Here is a 20,949-nt window from a genome sequence, read left to right on the forward strand (position 1 = left end):
GAGACCAAATTGCAGCTTTCTTCCTCAAAGCGCTGTCTCTGGGATGTCAGTTTGTAGCTGGAGACATTCTGTGCACAGAGTGATTTTTCTTTTCTTAGCATGTCTGTATGTCAGACATCTAAAAATAATGAATAGTGAATCTGGACCTTTATCTACACACACTTCTCGGTCTCTCTTGTGCTGTGACCTTTCTCTTACTGCCTCTGTAGAGAAGCCCTGACAGCTAAGATCTGAAAGAATAACCTCTTAAACAGGCATTCGTTTCAGAATACTTTTCTGAAGATCATCTTGATTAGATCAGTCAGTTCTAGGTAAGATAACACGTGGACAGATACATGTGTGCTATTAGGAGGAGCCCTCCCTTTAAGAAAAATAACAGAATTACCAGCCTCCCCCATAAGCTATTTTTTTGCCCAATTTGCTTCCAGTCTTTTGCTAGGAAATTTGATCATTCATTCACAGAACAGAGAGACAATGTTGTTATCAATTAAGATTTTCTTCTAGCAGCTTAAACATGGGTGGTTCATTCCTTCTTAATTAAGTGGTGTGTCTACACCAGATTGCTTTCAGCAATTTCCCATCATTGATACCGCCAGTGTGGTTCTGTTTGTACTGTAACCATGTAGACCAGTCACCATCACTCTTTTTATTATTGCTAATGAACCTGTGAGATGCAGTGCTGCTCCTCTTGCAGGCCTGGAGGCAGAGCGCTGCATCTCCTGCTGCTGGAGCCGCAACAGCACTGGAGCTGCAAGGAAATTTCAAGCTGTGCAGAGCAGATAGTGTGCTCCCAGATAAGGTCCCCGAACTTTATGAAACAGTTGTTTGTAGAATAATTTGATCCATTTCTTGTCTCCTCTGTTATTAATGAGACATATTTATGTGTATCTGTAGTATGTGCATATTTTTGCATATTATGTGCATGTGTGCCTCCATTTACTATTCCTGCTGCTGGCACTTTGGGCACTGAAAGTAAACTTGGTGATTGCCATTTCATTTTCTCTTCCACAGGCATTATTTGGATTGCAAAGATTGCAGGAAATGTTTAAACAAAGCTTGATTTTAGAACTGAAAAAATCCCTCATGTACTCACTTTATTAATAATAAGTAGTGTTGTGCCTTCCTAATTCTCAAAGATCTCAGCACAGAATAGCCATGATGGGGCATTTCAAAGCATGGATGTAAGCTAACAATACGGATTTTGTTGTAAAGTGTATGCATTTTACAATTTATGGACATGTTTTTGAAGTAGTACAAAGATGTTTTAGAGATGTGAAATCATGGTACGTAAATGAAAGTAGATCATGCTTGAGGAAGTGTTTTGATTTGAATTGATGGATTTCTTACAGGGTCCTGTTTGGTTAAGAAGGGAAGTTCTGAGTGCACCTGAGAACTACCTCTTGGTGCCATCTCTTAAAGCTGTAATATTGCTTTGGTTTTGCCATGCTGGTTGAGAGCCCATTTATTATTTTAAGCATTGTTTTATGTTGGCACTTTTGTTTTCTGTCTTGTACTAAGACAACATCAAACTGTTTTCAGACATGGAGAAAAATACATCTCCCTTCAAAGGTTGTTCACTAATAATAAGACAAAAATGGGAAGGGAAGAAACATAAGGAAAGAAATGAGCACTTGATGTGATCAGCTATTGTATCAGCTAGCAATGTGCTTAATTTCAGCACTTAGCGTGATGGCTTTTTTGGAGGGGAAGTATTTTTAGTACACATCAGAGTCAGAATCTTCTTCAAAGAATGTGAAGAATTTCAGTGAAATACTGTTGATGTTCATGGAGGGCATCTGTGAAACAGAACAATAGCACCAAACATCAAGATGTTTGTCTGAAAATCTGATAAATGCGTGAGAGAAGGTGGCTTAATCTGATGTGAGCAGTGGAAAAGAAAGAAAAGAAATACACCATTGCAGGCCTTGAAATAAAGTTTGTGCATGTTGGAACAGAGCAGAAGGAGTGAGCGGAGGCATGCGAAGAGCTGGCTACCCCTGTCAAAATGCAAAACTGATAGAATTTACAACAGAATGCTCAGAAGGGACAGATCTGCAGCAAATTTCTTTTGTTGAATGCTGAAGGGAGGATGTTAAACTGCTGGCGGTGTAAATTGAGCATTGGTGAATGCCTTTTTCTTTCTGTTCTCCTAAAAAAGCCTTCAAATTTAACACGGAAAATTTGGGACTGACGTAGAAAAGTGGAAATCAAGCATCATGTATGAATTGCAGCAGTGATGTGTTATCCACCATCCCTGAGAAATTGAGGGAAAGAAAGGAAAACATTAGAAACATTGAAAACGTTGTTAGGAAACATTAGGAAACAATGTTAGGGTGTGTGTAGAGAATGGCCAAGAGGATGACTAGTGGGAGAGTTGGAGTTGTTTAGCCTGGAGAAGAGAATGTCCTGAGGAGACCTGACAGCAGCCAAATGGGACCTACAGGAAAGGTGGGGAGGAACTTCTCCCCACTGCAGGGCAGGACAAAGAGTAATGGTTTTAAATGGAAAGAAGGTAGGTTTGCATTAGACATGAAGAAGAAATTCTTCGTGACAAGGCTAGTGAGGCCCTGGAACAGGCTGCCCTGCCCTTGAAGATGCTCGAGGACAGGTTGGATAGGGCCCTGGGCATCCTAGTTTTCTGGGAGGTGACCCTGCCCATGGAAAGCAGTTGGAACTGCATGATTTTTAAGGTCCCTTTCAACCCAAACCTTTCTGTAATTCTGTGATTCTGTTATCCATGCTAATTTTGTATTGAGGGCTTAACACATACAAGAAAATCCTGGAACGCAAGATGGAGATTGTAATAAGCAAAGAAGAAGATAGATTTCAAGTATGTGTATTGTTCGAAATCAGGTACAGAAGTAAATGTGGAAGCTCACCTGTGAAAGATAGATTGCTAATGAGACATCAGAAACTCCATCTTCTCCAGGTTTATCTAGCAAAAGCTGGTATACCTTCCCTGGTTGTTTTTGGTTAGTAGTGTCACCTTTTAAAACTTCTTTGGATTAGGCTGATCCAGTGAATTTATTACTTCTATATATATCTGATGGGAAGAGTGAAATGCCATGATAAGAAGCGAGTTCCATGGGAGCTGTGTGACATTTAACCTGTTTACAGAATAGTCGGTGTGTTCATCCCTTGGCTTTGCTTTTAAAGCAGAGTCAGCAGCCATTGCATAGAAGTCAAGGAAATAGTTTGAACTGAATGCAAATACTGTTAACCTTCCTTTCCTCCAGCCCTGATTCTGCTCTACAGCTTCTTCTCCTGGCGTTACGCACTGTCAGCTAGGTTTAGAACAGTGAAAGCAGCCTGAGTATAGAATGCCTTCTATCTCGTAACCAATAAGGCATTTCTGCTTTTAAACATTTTCTGATTCAAAATTTTGACCTAGTCATAGAAATATGTGATACATCAAAGTAAGCAACGAAACTGGTGAGGGGTCTGGAGCACAAGTCTTATGAGGAGCGGCTGAGGGAGCTGGGATTGTTCAGTCTGGAGAAGAGGAGGCTCAGGGGAGACCTCATTGCACTCTACAACTTCCTGAAGGGAGGTTGTGGTGCAAAAGGGTCTGGCCTTTTCTCCCAAGCAAATAGTAGGACCCGAGGAAATGGCAAGAAGTTGTACCAGAGGAGGTTTAGGTTGGATATTAGGAGAAACTTTTTCTCTCAAAGGGTGGTCAGGCACTGGAATGGCTGCCCAGGGAGGTGGTGGAGTCGCCGTCCCTGGTAGTGTTCAAGAGACGCCTGGATGAAGAGCTACGAGAGATGGTTTAGTAGCTTGTGGCACTGATAGGAATGGGAGGGTGGTTGGAGTGGATGATCTTGCAGGTCGTTTCCAACCTTGTGATTCTGATTCTGTGACTTGTCAGCTGTCACTGAGGAAGCGGTTGTCCTCTGTTGGAGAGAGCCATGCAGTTATTGCAGCATCACTAGCACACAACACTATAGAATCATAGAATGGCCTGGGTTGAGCAGGACCTCAAATTCCTCAAGGACCTATAATTCAACTACAAAAAAGAAGCAATGAAGACTAGAAGGGAGGAACAAAGAGATAAAGACAAAAAAAGGAAGGAAAGGGGTGACTGAAACCTGTTTCCAGCCAACAGCTTTGTGACTTCCATGCACATAAAAGTAAAACTATCCAGCTTGCAGTGGTATGCTTAAATTGCTTTACTGTGGCTCTTGTATTTTCAGTTAAATGTACAAAAGGTAGGATCCAGCTTGCAGATTAGGATTTGTAGGTTGATATATCTGCATTAAGTTGTCTGCCTATGAACCTGGTATTTGAGCTTCCATTCTTATGTGAAGAGACACAGTTAATTCAGTTGATGAAACCCAGAGGGCTTTTCAGCTTATTCTGAAGCAGAATCCACCTTCCCCTCCCCCTCGCCCCGCCCCCAACACCTGCATAGCTTTGCAGACTCCACTGGGCTCTCTGAGCTGCCTGAACATAAGTGTCCAATACTGCTCAAGATTTCCTAAGGTATTAGAGACATCTGCAAGGGCAAGCATGCAGAAAACATCTTAAAGGGGACACATGAGATCCTGGTCAAGGCAGGTATCATACTCTGTAACATCTGGTAAGACTTTGGGCACCTCTGTTTTGACTCCTGGTCTAGGTCTCTATTTTCATTTTAGGAGCTCAGCTTAAGCTCCTTCTTGTAGGCACCTAAATATAGGTGTCTTAATCTGCAAGCTGAATCCCACATTAGTGGCATTAGATAAATGAACTAATACTCACATTAAGAGCATGGCTGTTAGCTCCAGTGCACTTTCTAATGCTTATGTGCAATACAATGAGCACAAAGCACTGGCTTTTCGTTCTTTTATATAAAATAAATGTGTTCTGGGCATGTATTTTTAATTCATATTTTTCTTAAGTTCTTTGTAACTTGAAATGAGTCAGTGCTGCTAATTGTACTTACTTTCTAAGCCCTGCTAGCAGCAAGACTGTGGTGGCCTTTGGCGTTATTAAGAATGATATGAGTTTGACAGTGATTGGGATTGTGTCTGTCTACAGGGCATTGGGGTGACACTGTCCTTTCTTTAATGAAAGCCATTCATTGCTCTGCTGCCTCCTTAAATTTGGGAATTGATCTAGGTATGAATTCACAAGACCCATTACTCCACCACATCCACTGATCCACAAATACGTTTCAGTCAGGATGCACTTCAACAAGCATTAGCACTTAACTCAAGGACCCTGTGTGCTGGCTGTGAAAGCCATCAATTTTGGGGTTTTAGTTATGTTCAGAATTCCAAGTGAAAAAAAGATGCTTGTTACTGCACTGTATTGCCAGAGCCTTCGTGGAGGTGAACAGTTCAGCTGTTAACACCGCTTTGCTATTAATGGCAACATTTCTCTGAGTTCATGGCGTTCGTTATTCTGTATGGCTTTTACTTCTACCTGTCGCTCAGAAATGGCAGCCAGTAGGTTCCAACTACTGCATTCCTTGTCTTGCAGAAGGGAGCTGCCTCGGGGAAGGTATGGGTCCCCGTGGTGCTGGGCAAGTCCTGCTCCAGCCCTTTCTGTAAGGCTTCTTACTGTCTCTCTGTAGTGCAGCTATGCTTTGTGTTCTCACACAACAGAGAACTCAGTACAAAGAGAGGTCTCCTCACAGAGGGCTGGTGGAGAACATCTCTGTTTCACTGTACAATTGAATTCTGTAAAATGAGAGCCACACTCACATGGACTGATCTGAGTAGAGGATTATTTGCTGCTTTTATATGGACAGGAAAGTGGGATAAAGTCATCAAGTAATCCCCCCAAAAAGCAGAAGCTTTTTTGTTGCTCTCATGAAGCTTGTTGTGTCCCTAAGTGCAAACCAGTGCAGCACGTTGGAGTTGCCTCATTCCTAATTGTTAAAGAAACCCCCTGTTACTGGTTGTCTTTAAAAGAAAAAGCACATACAAAGTAGGTGGGAGGTAAACTAGTGTAAAGTGTGCACGTTTTAAAATAAAACTGGATATTTCTGTACCTTTTGAAAAGACAAGACTCTGGGGGGAACTGGAGCAGGGCAGGACCTTTCCCAGTTGGGCAGATTAGACCAATATCATTGACTGGCTGGTTGGGCTTTCTGATATTGCCTGCAATGCCGGGGTAAGAGGCTGAGGCTGCATTCCCGTTTTTGTGCCCTGGAAAAGGGGCTTTTTTCACAGCCTCAGCTGCAGAGAACAAGACTGAGACAACTGAGGTATCTCGCAGCTGAATGGCCAGGAGAAGAAAGCCGGGGCCTCAATGTATTCTGCCCAACAGCTATCAGGTCCACCTGAAAAAGTCTGCCTGCTACAGAAGTTGCATGTCTTTTTGATGCTTTTCCTCACAATATACCTTCAGTGTTTCTAAGTCCTATTGTCTGTGGCTTTGTTGTTTGAAAAATGTAGTTAGTCTAGGTTTTCTCTCTGATCCTGTTGTACTTCAGTAGGAACACCTATTAACTGCGGCACATTCTTGTCTGCATGGCATTGCCGTACACAGGCAGGGAAGCTGTGGCACTGCTTTCTTCACCAAAACTGTGACGCAAAATGTTAGATGTCTGTCTTTGGCTGTGATTTTTGTAAATATATGCAATTTCCAGAAAGTATCTTATTATTGTACAATGAGACTGGCCATATGGATAAGGACTGAGATGTGGTTAGAACCTTGTACAGACTGAAACATCATTTTCTGAACATTTCCAATCAAAATTAATTTAACGCATGTTGTTAGTTATATTGGTATTCTCATGGTGACCCAGTAAGGCCACCAGTGAGGAGAAAATATTCCTTCAGAACATTTCAGTGCTTCAGAATTTATGTACGTGTACTTAAAAGAATGTGAAGACTAGAGAGGAAATTAAATTACGCAGAACTGTGGTGAAATTGCACAGCACTGTAGTGTGGAGACAGAACAGTTGAATGAAGATATTTTATTTGAATTAAGAATATGAATTATTAATCGCAGTCTGAGTAAAAGAACTTTTATGGATTTACTCTGTCTTATGTCTCAAGGAGATTTTACTCTAAGTACGCTTTCTAGCCAAGCAGGGCCTTCTCCATGGGATCACAGCAGACTTGATGTATGTGATATGCCAGAGATTTTAGAGAGGAGCTGTATCTCAGCTCAATTTCTGCATCACAGAGATGCACGGTACAGTGCTGACTTTTTTGACAGATGCTTTTTGACTGGCCTGTAGGTCTGTATTCAGCATAAAAATTCTTGTTACCCTAGAAGTAAATTCTTACCTCACCCCAATAAACAAGCATTAAATAGTTCAGAAATAATCATGGAACGTTTTTGCATTGTGCTTAAAAAAAAATAAAAAGGAACGCTTATTCAAACATGGCTTTGTTGAATCTGATTTCAATTTTTATTCATTCGATTGAGCTTAGTTAATCATTTAATTAATTTTAACAGATCTTTCCTACCATCAGCTCTATGTGCAAGAAGCCAGTTTTACTTCTGTCCCTACAGTTACACAGTGTGTAACTGCTTTCAAAAGTTAAAAAGAAAGCAAAAAATAAAAGGTAAAAGAATGAATTTCATTTCTTTAGGGTCTCTTTCTTTTGGTGGAATTTGTGTGTGTGTTGTTGTGTTTTGTTTTCCCTCTGTGACTCACAGTGCCCAATGTTCTGGTTTATTAAATCTAAGCTATATACGTTGCTTGCTGGGTTTGTTTACTCAGGTTGTTCTGTGGAAGAGAAAGAACTGGGTGGTATATTATACCGCTGTTACATATTCACATTTGTTTTCTTTTTCTGTTGTTTGTTTGAATTGTTCTATGTAAGTAACTCACTTCACTCTTCTGGGAGAGGCTGTGAAGGAGAATTAGTTTCTGGAAGTGTCTGTATAGCAGTGCTGCAGTTATACCACTGCTATCTTTGGAGGAGCCTTTAAAAAATATCTGTGCTATGGAAAAGGAAATTGTAAGGCAAAGAGATACATACAAGGTTTAAATCTAACATACTGGAAGTTTGGACCTAGTATGTGGAGATGCTGCAGGTATACGTTATGTCTGAATTATTTTCATTTTTTTGCCAGAACAGATTGCTACTGCAGCCTGGTTTGGTACAGTTACTGCTTATTTCCTGGCCTTTGGTAGCTGAAAATGCCTATAGGTATTGAACTGATGATCCCACAGAAGATCTAGTTTACATAAATTAATACTGTGCTGTCACAAACTGATATGATCTATCTGCATGAGGTTTTAGTAAAATATTTGTAATACAAATTTGCTAAACCATTTTAGGAACTGTCTTTAACCAGTTTACAGGAAAGCTTCCAGATTCATTGGAATGGTGTTTGTGTTTATTAGACATAAAAATATTTCATGATTACTACTTTGTGAAAAGCCACCTGTATGGAGAAAACTTGTATGGTTGATTACCCCAATCTTACAGGCTGTGTGCTCTTCTTATGGAGTGAGTGGTCTTAAGTTGTCCTGTTAGAGAAGCAGGGATGTAAGCACAACAGGAAAGCTGAGCAGTGGCAAATGCTGTTGAGTAAACTGATGTAACTAGAGTGTTCATTTTCTAGGTCTAGCGTAGGCTGAGCTCCTCCTCGCTATTGAACTTCTGGAATTCAATCAGAATGAGCTTTATGTATTTATTTATTACTGATGCAGGAGTGGACCAGGCATTGCCGCAAGAGCGTCGAACTCCGGTTACTCCGTCCTCTTCCTCACGATATCACCGTCGCAGGTCCTCAGGGTCACGGGATGAGCGCTACAGATCAGGTGAGTAGAACTGAAGAGCAGAGAATTGGAATAAAAAATTGAAGTCACTGTGTTTGTTCTCTACTCTGTTTAAAAGAATTTTGTTGTAAACTCCTGTAAATAGCTATGCGTGAGAAGTGCTCATCATACAAATGCAGGGATGCTTTCCAAGCATAGAAGGATGGATTTGTAAAGCCAAAGCATATCTGGATTTTTGTCTAACAAACAATGTGAAGAGAACAATAAGGATTTCTAGGGGCCTGTAAGCAGCGTAAGAAAGACTGGGGAACGTGTGGACTCACTGCTGAATGGAGCAGGACAGTGAAAAGGGCAAGGCATGTAATGGGGTTTTTTATACCTTGATCTCTTATTGGTCTTGCCTTCAAGGAATCCAGGGCCCCAGAGACCAGTGGCAAAGTCCTGAGCAATGAAAACATGTGCTCTGTGAAAAGGGATCAGCACAGGGAATATTTAGACTAATCATGTCAAGGTCATGGGACGTGACAGGATGCACTCAGAAGTGCTGAGGAGCTGACCAATGTCATTATGAGGCCTCTCTCGATTCTTTGGAAGCAAGCCTCAGTCCTTTCTTTGAAATGGCAAGAAGGAGAATCTAGAGAACTACAGCCAGTCAATCTCTGAGAAGGTGGCAGAACAAGTAATACTGGAAAACATTTTGAAATGTATGAAAGACAAGAAAGTGATTTGGAGTAATCATCATGTTCTTAAGAAGTCCCCTTATTACATTGGTCAATCCATGATCACCAAGCTAATAGCTTTTTACAATAAAATGACTACTTTGGACGCTGAGAAAAGAGCAGTAGATGTGTTCTGCCTGGTCTTAGTAAGGCTTTTGACAGTATCTCCCCTAGCATCCTCCCTGATAAACTGGTGAAGTATGGACTAGAGAAGTGAACAGTGAGGTAGATTTCTTGTAAATGGGATCAGAGTCTCTTTGCGGTGTCCCTCCAATATATCACAGACCAAAAGAAGTGATTGTTATATAACTGAAAGAAAAATGAGCTCTGAAACTTCTTTAATCTTATCTTTTAAGGCATAATGTGCTTGTGCTGCACCTTAACTAACTGAGAGGTTGGTGGGCTCAGCTGTTGTTTAAACTGCTATAGAGACTACTGCAGTAGAGGCGCCCTTCTCAGATGGGAGCCAGAAAGCAGCGACACATTTTTCTGCCACTGCCTCTCTTCCAGCTGTGGAATAATGGAGCAGTGGACAGCAGCACTCGTCAGCCATTGTGGCATAGGGATCTTCGTGACCTGTGAATTAAAAGCCAGAGAATGATAGTTGGGGTGGTCATGGAGAAGCCATCTCTGGAAATTTTGGATTGTGCAGGGAGGCATAACTTGCTGGACACAGACTCATTGTGCTGACACATCTGGAAAGCTATAGAGAAATCCTTATTAAACCTTTTGTAAGATATCACTAGTTCATTTCATTAATCAGAAAGCTTGCTAGTCTGACTTAAAGGAAAATTTAATGATAAATGTTGGCTAAGAAACGTTATCTGTGTCCAGATCACTCTGATAAATCTGAAAACTCCCTTCTTCCCTTAGAAACCTTGAGTTCACACTGTAGATGCTGCCAGTTTTTCTTCGATTAATGGCTGTGTGATGTGTGTAATGGTTCCTTGGTGTATAAACTAGAAGCTTCTCCTACGTTATGCTAAAAATTGTCAGCGCCGTTTTTTAAACAGATAGAAATATTATTTTTGGAGTTGTCTAGTTCATGAACCCGTGCCCTCAAACCTCCAAGCAAAGATGAGTTTCAGAGGAGTTCTGTGTTTGTGCGTAGAATCGGCTTGAGGTCTGCTTACTGTTTGCAAACTAAGATTAGTGCCCAGTTGCCCATTGGGGATGGGCAGGAGGAGCCATGATGCGTATCCCTGTGTGCCTCTTCTGATACCCAGTCAGGCTTGTTTTTGAATTCCTACATTGATATTGCTGTAGAATATGATTCCTCAGTAAGTCACCAAGCTCTCCAGCAAATTGCTCTGAAGAGCTACCAAGGCTTCATTCATTCTAAAGAAAATTGTACACAGTAAATGTCAACACAAGTAAATGTAAGCTTCCATCTCAATGTGGAGAAGTTATCACTTCATCACCTATACAATCAGTCTTTGAAGAGCTTGACTACGATAGAATGCAGTGTTCCTATTCTGGATTTTTCTATCCACTTCTATACATTGCCTCGATATCAGGAGTCCATTTCTTTCTTGGTTTCATGTCTCTCTTACTGCAGGTTATGAAAATATAAGTCAGATTTCTTTCTGGTTATCTTGTCTTCAGATTCAGATTTGCTTTAGTTAGAAGCCTCTGTTTAGCTTGTTGTTTTGCTGTGCTTAATGCTTCAGCATCTCTGCTCTGATCCCATTGTGATTATTCGCTCCTAGCTGTTACCTGCTTTCAGTGCTTGTTACCATATTTGACATATCTTCTTGGAAAGAGCCCAAAACAAAATGAGTGTATAGTCTTTAACAAATAAGTAATTCACTTCTAGAAAAACATTTCCCTTCCTTAGGTTTTTGTTTTCTTTTTTTGCACAATTTATTTCAATTAACAATGAAAACAAATCTTCTCCTGAAACTCTGATCAAAGTCCTTTTCTGTCTCTTCTTTTTAAGATTTTCCTAATTGGAAGTCTGATGTCCTGAAAATCATCCAGCTCTCTTTCCATGTTTGCTTTTTACATAAATTCAGATGTCAGCAAAGATTATTTAATGAACTCTCTTTGAAGACTCAAAATCATTGCTGCCATTAATATCACCTTTAAATTATTCTTCCTTATTATGGAAAATATCAGGCTGTGACATTTTCCCCTTTCAGTCCTTTTTTTATTGTTATTTCATTAATGGAATTTTTTAGCACTATAATTTTGAAAAACTGATTTCTATGATTTTTATATTCTAAATAAATCTGACTGGTAGTTATTTCTTCAGCAAGTGTTCACAGTGAGTTCTGTGTTTTATAATAATTTTATTTTTGAATTCTGCCAATTAAAACTGTGGTCTAATTCCTTAAAACTGGAAAGTTTTAAAATTCCCTGCCTACTTTTTATATGGAAGTGATACTGAAATCATTAAGTTCCATGACGTTATCAAGTTTGATAGTTTGTCAGATGTCTAAAGAATTACATCATGCCATAAGTAATTTAATCAATTCAGGCTTGAAATATTTATGTAGGTATAGCAGCTAATTTAGCTGACTTCAATTCAAAAATATATATATATTTTAAACTACAAAATGTAAAAATTCTTTCACTGTTTACCCACTCGGAAGCAGTCTTTGAAAAGGTTTGCCAAACGTAGATCATGGCAATATTTTTCTCCTAGCAGCTGCTGTTCCTTAGCCTGTGCCTATACTATAACATTATCTAGGGGCTCAAGTTGGCACTGAAACCAAATGTGTTCATAGGTTGGATTACTAATTTTTGGCAAGAGACCTTTCTGGCCAGTGACTTTTCAGGCAAGAAAAGCTGATGAGGGGAGGACTGACTTGCACTTGACTTTGGCCTCTGCAAAGAATGGATGTCAGCATTTGGCTTGATCTGGCTCAAATTACGTGACTCTGCAAAATCAGGCACAGATTTAGAAATAGCATGGAAACAGAATAGTTCCGTTGAAAGCACCCACCAAAGATACTTGAGTCCAACCGCCTGACCTCTTCAGGGCTAAAAGTTAAAACGTTATTGGGGGCAATGCCTCTTGAATGCTGGCAGGCATAGGGCACCAAACACCTCGTTAGGAAGCTCATTGCAGTGTCTGACCACCCTAATAGTAAATAAATTCCTGTTGTACAGATCTCCCTTGGACAGCCTTGTGCCATTCCTACATGTGATATCATGGGTTTTCATGGAGAGGAGACTGGCATCTCTCCATACAGAGTATGAAGTCAATAGGGGTTATGTAGATGTAGCTACAGGCAGACATACAGCTTCATTTCCTAGATGTGGTTTAAAAATTAGGTTTCTCAACTGCTTTTGAAAGCTGCGCATCCATGGATTTGGTATAGTGCATTGAGATAAGGACATATGAATTATGAAGTGACATAAACAAGTTGGGAACCTGAATGGCTTAACCATCATGGTCTTATCATGTTATCTAAATGAATTGTGTTAACTCAGTAGATTACTGAGTTTTATAGGGGATGTTGGCACTACGTGTCTTCCTTACAGTCACTAGAGACCTGTTTGTTCCCGGTTCCTTCTGACAGTGAAATCCCTTACAGGAGAAATTGAAAGTTCTGCCACCATTATTTAAAATACCATGATCTGAGCCATCGTGGTTTTGGAGGGAAGGTCACACTAATTTGGTGCTTAAAATGGTGATCTGTAAGCTATCCCCAGAGTGGCCCTGCTTCTTGAGTTTGACCCAGCTTCGCTGCTGTTTGAAGCAGAGCTGGGCTCTACTGCCACATAAAGGCTGCAGCTCAGTACAGCAGCAGCTGCTGCTGTGGCAGTTCATAATGTGAAACCCATGGGCAAAATGGGCTCGTCCTCTTAATTAGAAAGGCTTTTCTTGATCACAGTGAATCTCCACCAGATTGGTGTTGTTCAGCAGGTCCTGGTTGTTCAGAGCACATCTCTTTGTCAGAGACCTTCATAATTTACTCAAGTCTCTCCAGAGAACAAGGATGTTACCCGCCCTTAGCTGGGTGTTCAGTACTTGGAGAAATGAGAAGTCAATCCACACCAACTTCATTTTTCCAAAGGGGTCTCCCTGTTGCCCTTAGATTATGCCAAAGCAAAAGCCTTAGTTTTCCATCCCAGTGCTGAAAGCCAGGCACCTTCCTTGAATGCCGGAACCTGTTTTATACAGTTTCTATGATTGATGCTTTTCAGTTAAAGAACAAACAACAAATTACGACATAAGCACACGGAATCTGTGCACCCATAAGGATTTGAAACTAAAAAAGTCTATCATTAAATGACAGGAAACGTTATGTAATATGTCCAGATTCATGCATATGAGGTAGTGTCTCTTGATTCTGATTTCTGCTGTAGAATTCTGCTCTGATGAGATGAGGATATGAGAGATGCATTGGGCAAGGTTTGTTAAGTCACTTGTTTCTCAACTTGAAGATGTCCAGCATTTTACATTGCCTGGAACAACTGTAGCAATTAAGGAAAACGAGACGAGGGAGCTCTGAGAACTAATGTTTGCAGATGTCGGAAGTGATGTGAGAAGAAGCAGCGTAGCTGGAATTGCACCGCTTGTGTCTCAGGGTTCACATAATCCTGGAGCGAAGACCAACGAGTGAGAGCACGTGTGCTACGTGGATCACATAGACAGAATTTAAAAGGCATACACCGGATGAGCGTAGGGAGCTGAGAAATAGAGTGTTTTGAGAAAGACCATATGTGGAATCAGAACCTCTCAGCTGGTGTCTCCTGGAGGAAAGACACTGCTGGTGACAGGTGGTTGTGGCACCCTGACCCTTGGGAGCGAGGATCTCCCTTCATCTACTCACTCATCGTGAATTTTTTCCCGTTCGCTCAACCTCTGAAGACAAGAAAGAAAAATCCAGTCTGCACCATTCTTGGAGGGTTGCCAGCCCCTGCCCCAGAGATTCCACCGCTGCAGAGTTCATTTTCCAAGCTCACTCAGCATTTCTTTTAAAGGACATCTTAATATAGGAGATTTTTGGAAATATTGCCAAAACAAATGCATCCTAACTACAGCTCTGTCCCAGCTCACATTCCTCAGCCACCTTTCCCACACTGCAGTTCAACAGGGAAAAGACTGAGCAGCTTATACTGAGCATGAGATCATTAAACTTCAACACAAATCATTCCAGGATAGGGTTTAGGGGCATTTGAAAGAACGAAGCAAAGAGTGAAACAACACTCCCTGTAGGCTCCAGTCCTAGAAGAGGGTTGGCAGCAGACCCAAGGTAGCTGAGCTGCTCTGCTCTGTGTGCTCCGGTACACACCTCACCACATGTTTGTTCTCACTGACCGTGAGGTAAGCACATGCATGGGCTGCACCAAAGGTTGCTGACTGTTTGCATGTTTTCAACTTACAGTGATTCTAAAATGTGTATTTTGCATTTTTGAAAGGGTGTTCACGGTCTCATTCTGTATTCTTTCTAGAGCTGAAAAGAAAAAAGAAGACAAAACCAAATCACTCTATGAGAATATAGGACTTGTAGGGCATGGTAGAAAAAAGAATGGAACAGGAAGATGAAAGGAATTATTTTTATTGAGCCACTGCCATTTAACATTACTCCAGAGAATAAGGAGGGAGAAAAAGATGATGAATGTACTATGTATCAAGACAGGACTTAATGTATGTATTAAGGCTGCTTAGCATAAAATGAAAAATGTATTAACCCTTCAGGTGAGTAAGGGATACTGGAAAAAGTTAATCTTTACTGTAGGAACACTTACTCAGAAATTAATTTGTCTCCTGTTTGATTTAGCTTGCTATTAAACTTAATTTCAAGCTACCACTCAACCGGGGGAAAAACAGGTTGAAAGCAAACTTTTGCAAAGATGTAATCCATATGGCCATGTCCTTGCTTTTGACCCAGCAGAAAAATTTGTAAGGATAATTGCAGAACTCCTGAGGAAAATTACTCAAGGATCTCCAGAGAGAAATAAATAGAAAGTTGATTTACTTCAGATCACATAATAAGGGGGCCTGAGCTGAAGTCACTATATGAAGCTGACTTCCAGATTGCATTACAAATGCGATAATAAATACATGTAGGGATGGAAATTATTAGTGTGCAGCTTGCATGTTTTTTTATTTCACTTATGATTAGAATTAGTATAATATTCAATCTCAGAGTTGGGAGAAAAAAAACATTTTTAAATCAACTTTGTTATAATATCTGGAGGCTCTAGCAAAAACTAGACTTCATCAAAACTAGCACTGGAGTCATTAAGAGTTCAGTCTTCAGTTTTCTATCCTCTGTTTCTGTCAGATGACCTCTGTATTTCACGATCTGTCCTTGCAGCTTTCCCAGTTGTATGTTCAGCTTTTCTCTTCCACCCAAAATTATGGATTAGCACTACTGCCATCCAAACTGCAAAATGATAGCCGTGCTTTTTCTTCAGAATTAAGCTTTCTGAGTGCATGACAACATATGTTTCTACTTTCTTCATATATGCCTATATGTGAAGGATGCACCTTCAGGACGCAATTTTGTGGCACAGCTCTTTGCCCAGCCCAATGTTTCCTGCACCAGTGGAGTTAGTTTGCTGCAGCATCCTTGAGGAGCCAGGTCCTTATTGTGGCACATTTGTGGGAGTACAGGTGCTTTCTAGAAAGCTGATATTTCGTTGTTAAAAATAGTGCAGGTCAACAGAATTTGGCCCAAATTCTGCTGACTTGTCATGAACTTCCCTCGCATATCCATGTATCTCACATTCACAGTAAAACCCAAGATTCAGAATTAACCCAGTTTAAATGTCCTGAAGACTAAAACTTACTGAAATTTTCTGAAATGTAAGCAACAGTTTGTTTCTGTCAGTAACCTCCACAGCCCTCGTATAAATGAATGTCTTATTAGAGCAGATGTTCCTGCATTCAGTTGGGTATTCATTGTGTGTGAATACCATATTTCAGAATTAATGGCACACCTGCTTGCAGCTGGAAAGAAATGAGGTGTCACACTTTTCAGGCTGTGTGCTTTCCTATCTTAATGCCCCTAGATGCTGTGGAAGTATTTCATTATAGCATCATCCATAGCAAAGATCCCTTGTTATATAGACTTACTTTCACGTTCCAAGGAGTGAGATGATTTTGCAAGGACTGATCTGTGTCAGATGAAATCAGCAATTGTTGTGAAATCACTTGCCCTTTGTATGCCTGAAAATACAGCCAGTGCTGTCAGCCCAGGACAATCAAAGAACAAAGCCTAACTGTAATCTGTTCTGATGATAGCACGTTCACTGTGTCTCACCCTGTTTAGTATGTCCTGATTGCATTTCCAATAGTTGTAGCTTCCAAATTATCTTTACTCAGAGTATTTACAGGCCACGTATTAGGAAATGAATTCTCAGTGTATCCCTTCGTTTCCATGGCAGCTACAACCAAGGTCTGATTAAACTCATGAGAGACTTTCATGCTTTCAAATACTAGTTTCCTGTAAGGCAGCAATTGCCATACTTTCCTCTGTATAATTACTTTGCTTACTGTTGCTATACTTAGCATTGCCTTATCTAGATTTTTCAGCCTTTAATAATGAGTGTCCGTGGCCTTTGGGAGGCTGATTTCTCATTGTCTCAATTGCCTTCCTGTAGTAACTCAGAAGCTGTTATGATTCTGCTGCTGCAGTATGTTTGGGGCAGCATAGCTGTCCTCGCTCCTCTTGCCTCCTGCAAGCTGCCTCTCTGCCTGTTCTTACAGCTGATGCAGCCACAGGTGCTGGCCTCCCTGAAGCAGAGGCTTATTTGTATTTTCACTCATTTGTTCAATGTCTGACTTTAGGGCTGATCCTTTCCTACAGTATAAATAAGACATAAATATGTATTATACATACATAAATAACCTCTTATTAAAAATCATTTGGCATTCTAAACTAATTAGCACAGAGCATCAGCCTTCTTTATCTTAATAATGTGTCAGTCCGTAAATGAGGCACCCTCAGCAAGTTTGCAATGACAGCAAGCTGAGTGATGTAGTTGACACATTAGAGGGAAGGGATGTTATCCTGAGTGACCTGGGCAGGCTTGAGAGGTGGGCCCATGCCAACATGATGAAATTCAACAAGGCCAAGTGCAAGGTTCTGCACATGGGTAGGGGCATTCCAAGCATGGATACAGGTTGGGTGGAGAATTGCTTGAGAGCAGCCCTGAGAAAAAGGATTCGGGGGTGTTGGTTGATGAAAGATTCAACATGAGCTGGCAATGTGCGCTTGCAGCCCAGGCCATCTGTATTCTGGGTTGCGTCAAGAGAAGCGTCACCAATGCCGATCAAGGGAGGTGATTCTGCCCCTCTGCTCTTGTGAGCCCAGTTCTGGGGCCCTGAATACAAGAACAGCATGGAGCTGTTGGAGCAGGTCCAGAGAAGGACCACGAAGATCGTGAGAGAGCTGGAACACCTCCCATTCAAGGACAGGATGAGAGAGCTGGGGCTCTTCAACTTGCAGAAGCGAAGGCTCCAAGGAAACCTTATGGTGGCCTTTCCAGTACCTGAAGGGGGTGTACAGGAAACTTGAGGAGGGGCATTTTATAAGGAAGTGTACTGACAGGACAAGGTGAGATGTCTTTAAACTGGAAGAGGGTAGATTTAGACTAGATATCAGGAAGAAATTCTTCACTGGGAGGGTGGTGAGAAACTGGAACAAGTTGCCTGGAGAGGTTGTGAATGCCCCTTCCCAGGAAGCCTTCAAAGCCAGGCTGGACTGAGCTTTGAGCAACCTGGTCTGGTGGAAGGTGTCTTTGTCTGTAGCAGGGGAGTTTGAACTAGGTGATCTTAAAGGTGCCTTCCAACCTAAACCATTCCATGATTCTTTCGTTCAGTGAATCTGTGTTTATGGAATATCCTACACAAAGCAAGGATGCTGAGCCTGCTCAGAGTCAGTGGGCCAGTCCTGTTCCCAGTCATACCATTCCATTAGCAGGAATTGGCTATGAAAGCAAAGGAAGAAAGGTTATTTGCAAAGGCCCACTCAAGAAAAAGCAGAAGTAGCTCAAGGGGGAGGATTTACATGAGACAAAAGGGACAATGAAATGAAAGGAATGAATTCAGATCACATTTAGATATGTCTCTCAGCAGTTTTATTCCCTCAGGGGTAAGTTCTCTGAAGGGTGAGATAGAAGTGTAATTGCAGAAGGAAACCATGGAATTCTGTTAGAATATTTTGCATCTGTACAACAAAAATTAGGCAACAGCTTGTTTTCCCATATTTGTATTTCTTAAACACCCAGTAATTGAGTGTCAACAATGACATTTTTTTGCATAGCAGAAAAGTAAGCAAAGTAACCATATAGAGTGTCAGGGCTTTATAATTACTGGGAAACTGAAGACTGGGGCAAAGACAATTGAAGTTATATATTTAATCTGAAACACAGGTGGGAACAGACTTCTGTTGTCCAGATTCTAGCAAAACTACCAACTGGTCTCAGAAAGAAACAGGTCTGACTGACAAATTGGGTGCAAGAGAACTGACTGGCACAGTTGCAAGCTCTGAGTTAAGAACAGCAGAAGAAACTTTTTCTTTTGTCTTCTGGTGTGTTTTATTTAGTGACTGTGAGGAACAGTTTTATAATGTGGAAATGTTTAATAAAGCTGATGCTTACCATGGGAGGAGCACCCTGTGTTGCGATCCCCGCTTAACTACTGCCCAGATCTGTGACCCTTGAGGTGGTATCACTTTGCTTACAGTATGGTGAGTGTTTGACCTGCCTGTGGAGCAAATCCAGCTAAAGTTCTGAGTGTTCGAAGGCTCTACATTGGGCCCAAGTAAGGAATGAGATGTCTCTGTTGAAGTGTGTGGTCAGGGTGATGCTCCCTGCCAGGCAAGGATGCACGGTTTAGAAGAATGCTTTTCTAGCAGCTGTAGAAAACAAAAGGAAAGAATATAAATACAAATAGGAATAGGAATTATCAGGCAGTCTGTAAGAAATAGTTGTTGGGTTGAATAGCGAGTACCAGGTATGCCACAGCAGCACAAGGTAAGCAATTAGCTTTCCCAAGCGTGCCACTTTATTATCTCCTGTCTATTGATTCGTTGAGAACTCACAAGTTGAATTCAACATACCAGGTTGGTCAACCTGGAACAGTGGATAACAGAGGCAGATAAGGGACTGCATGGTGGTTCCTACTGCTGTAGATACCAATGGTGATACTTTTTATTCACTGCTTTAGATTTTCTCTTGAGTCTTTCTTCTGGAAAAGCCATGTGGGAACAGTAAAGATTTTGTTAGCTGTAAGAGTGTTTTGAAGGGTCAGACCTGGAGTCGTTTCATCAGCTCTAACAGCGTAGTTAGAATGTCACAGACTTCTATATAAAAGAGCATTTCACCTAAAAGCAATTGCTTTCCATACAGACTTGAGGCTTTTCACAAGGCTTGAGTGCATCAAGGTGCTTGAAACTCTATTAGAAATTTATGAAGGTTGAGAAATTGTAGCACACCTCTCGATGAGGAAACTGTGTGACTTTGATGGGCAAAATCTTCATACTTTAAGGGTTTTCTTTTTCAGGAGAAATTAACAGATCTGTATTTTGAAGCAGTTTCGATCATGATTTGAGGAATTCAGTTAAATTGAGTGAGCCAGAGTAGACTGAGAAGACAGTTCAGATGCTTTTGTCAGACCTGCAAGATAAGGGCCATCACCCTGCCAGAGTCAGTTTGAAATTCTGATATGATGTTCACTGCAGATGCTGTGTGTGATACATGGAGAATACAAACTGCTCTGTGCTGATGGGATTTGGTGGGATAAGCAGTTTCCGGCCTCATGGGAACTTGGTTATGGCTTCTCACCCTCATTATACTCTTCCCCAGTGTGTTTCACAACTATCCCTCCCTTCAATGTACAAGGAGCTTCCAATTACTGTTTTGTAAATTTCCTTTGCAAGTCTCCTTGTGTTTTCTCAGTAGCTGCCAGGATTGTGGGCAGGCACTGGGAATGAAGAGAACACATACATGTGTGAGAGAGAATAACATGCATGTTGTGCACTGTGGCCAATCTTTCACCTAACTAAAGGCAAAGAGCTACCACACTCTTGCTCAAATTGATAAAAAACAAAACACCGTAGTCACCTTTTCGTGAGAAATGGCTGTTTCAATTTTGATTTAAATACGTACTTTTTAAATTGTGGAACAAGAATGTTAGACATGTTTTGTTTAATGCTCCTTTATATGCAGCAACAGAGTTGGCTTGTTGATCAGGAGTGCAAACAAAAAACCTACATAAAAGCAAAGCATATATATGAGAAGTGCATTCCTGTAAATGATACCAGTGGGAACAGACTTTCCCTAGAATCTAGGCTCATGTCTGGCCTACATTCTAGTCATCAACCCTTGGTTACTGGGTAGATGTGTTTGAACCAGTGTGTTATTTTCAGCTGTAATGGTTAAGTACCAATCTGGCTCTCCATCTCTCTGCTTTCTTTGGGATTTTGGGACTAAGTCTCTTGGTGTGAATGGCTTCAGTTCTGTTTGTTAACAAGTCCAACTTTATACAAGACTGTCAAAATGGGTCGCAGAGCACCTTTAGAACCTGTTGATAGTTTCTCATTCAAAAAGAAGACCGTACAATGTTTTATCATATTCCCTCTACCTTGTCTTTAG

The 20,949-nt window shown here is 41.0% G+C and overlaps 1 protein-coding gene across 7 annotated transcripts in view; it reads left to right on the top strand.

Moving 5' to 3' along the window:
- DIP2C (disco interacting protein 2 homolog C) overlaps positions 1–20,949 on the top strand; it is a 291,284-nt gene that overhangs the window by 158,782 nt on the left and 111,553 nt on the right. For all 7 annotated transcript variants that reach the window (XM_042888242.1, XM_042888244.1, XM_042888245.1 and 4 more), the window contains one exon: positions 8,603–8,713. In XM_042888242.1, coding sequence (XP_042744176.1) covers positions 8,603–8,713 — 111 coding nt within the window. The remainder of the gene's footprint in view (positions 1–8,602; positions 8,714–20,949) is intronic.

This window comes from Lagopus leucura, unplaced genomic scaffold, assembly GCF_019238085.1.
Source record: "Lagopus leucura isolate 7727_CA_CO unplaced genomic scaffold, USGS_WTPT01 Super-Scaffold_100157, whole genome shotgun sequence".
Taxonomy (NCBI): domain Eukaryota; kingdom Metazoa; phylum Chordata; class Aves; order Galliformes; family Phasianidae; genus Lagopus; species Lagopus leucura.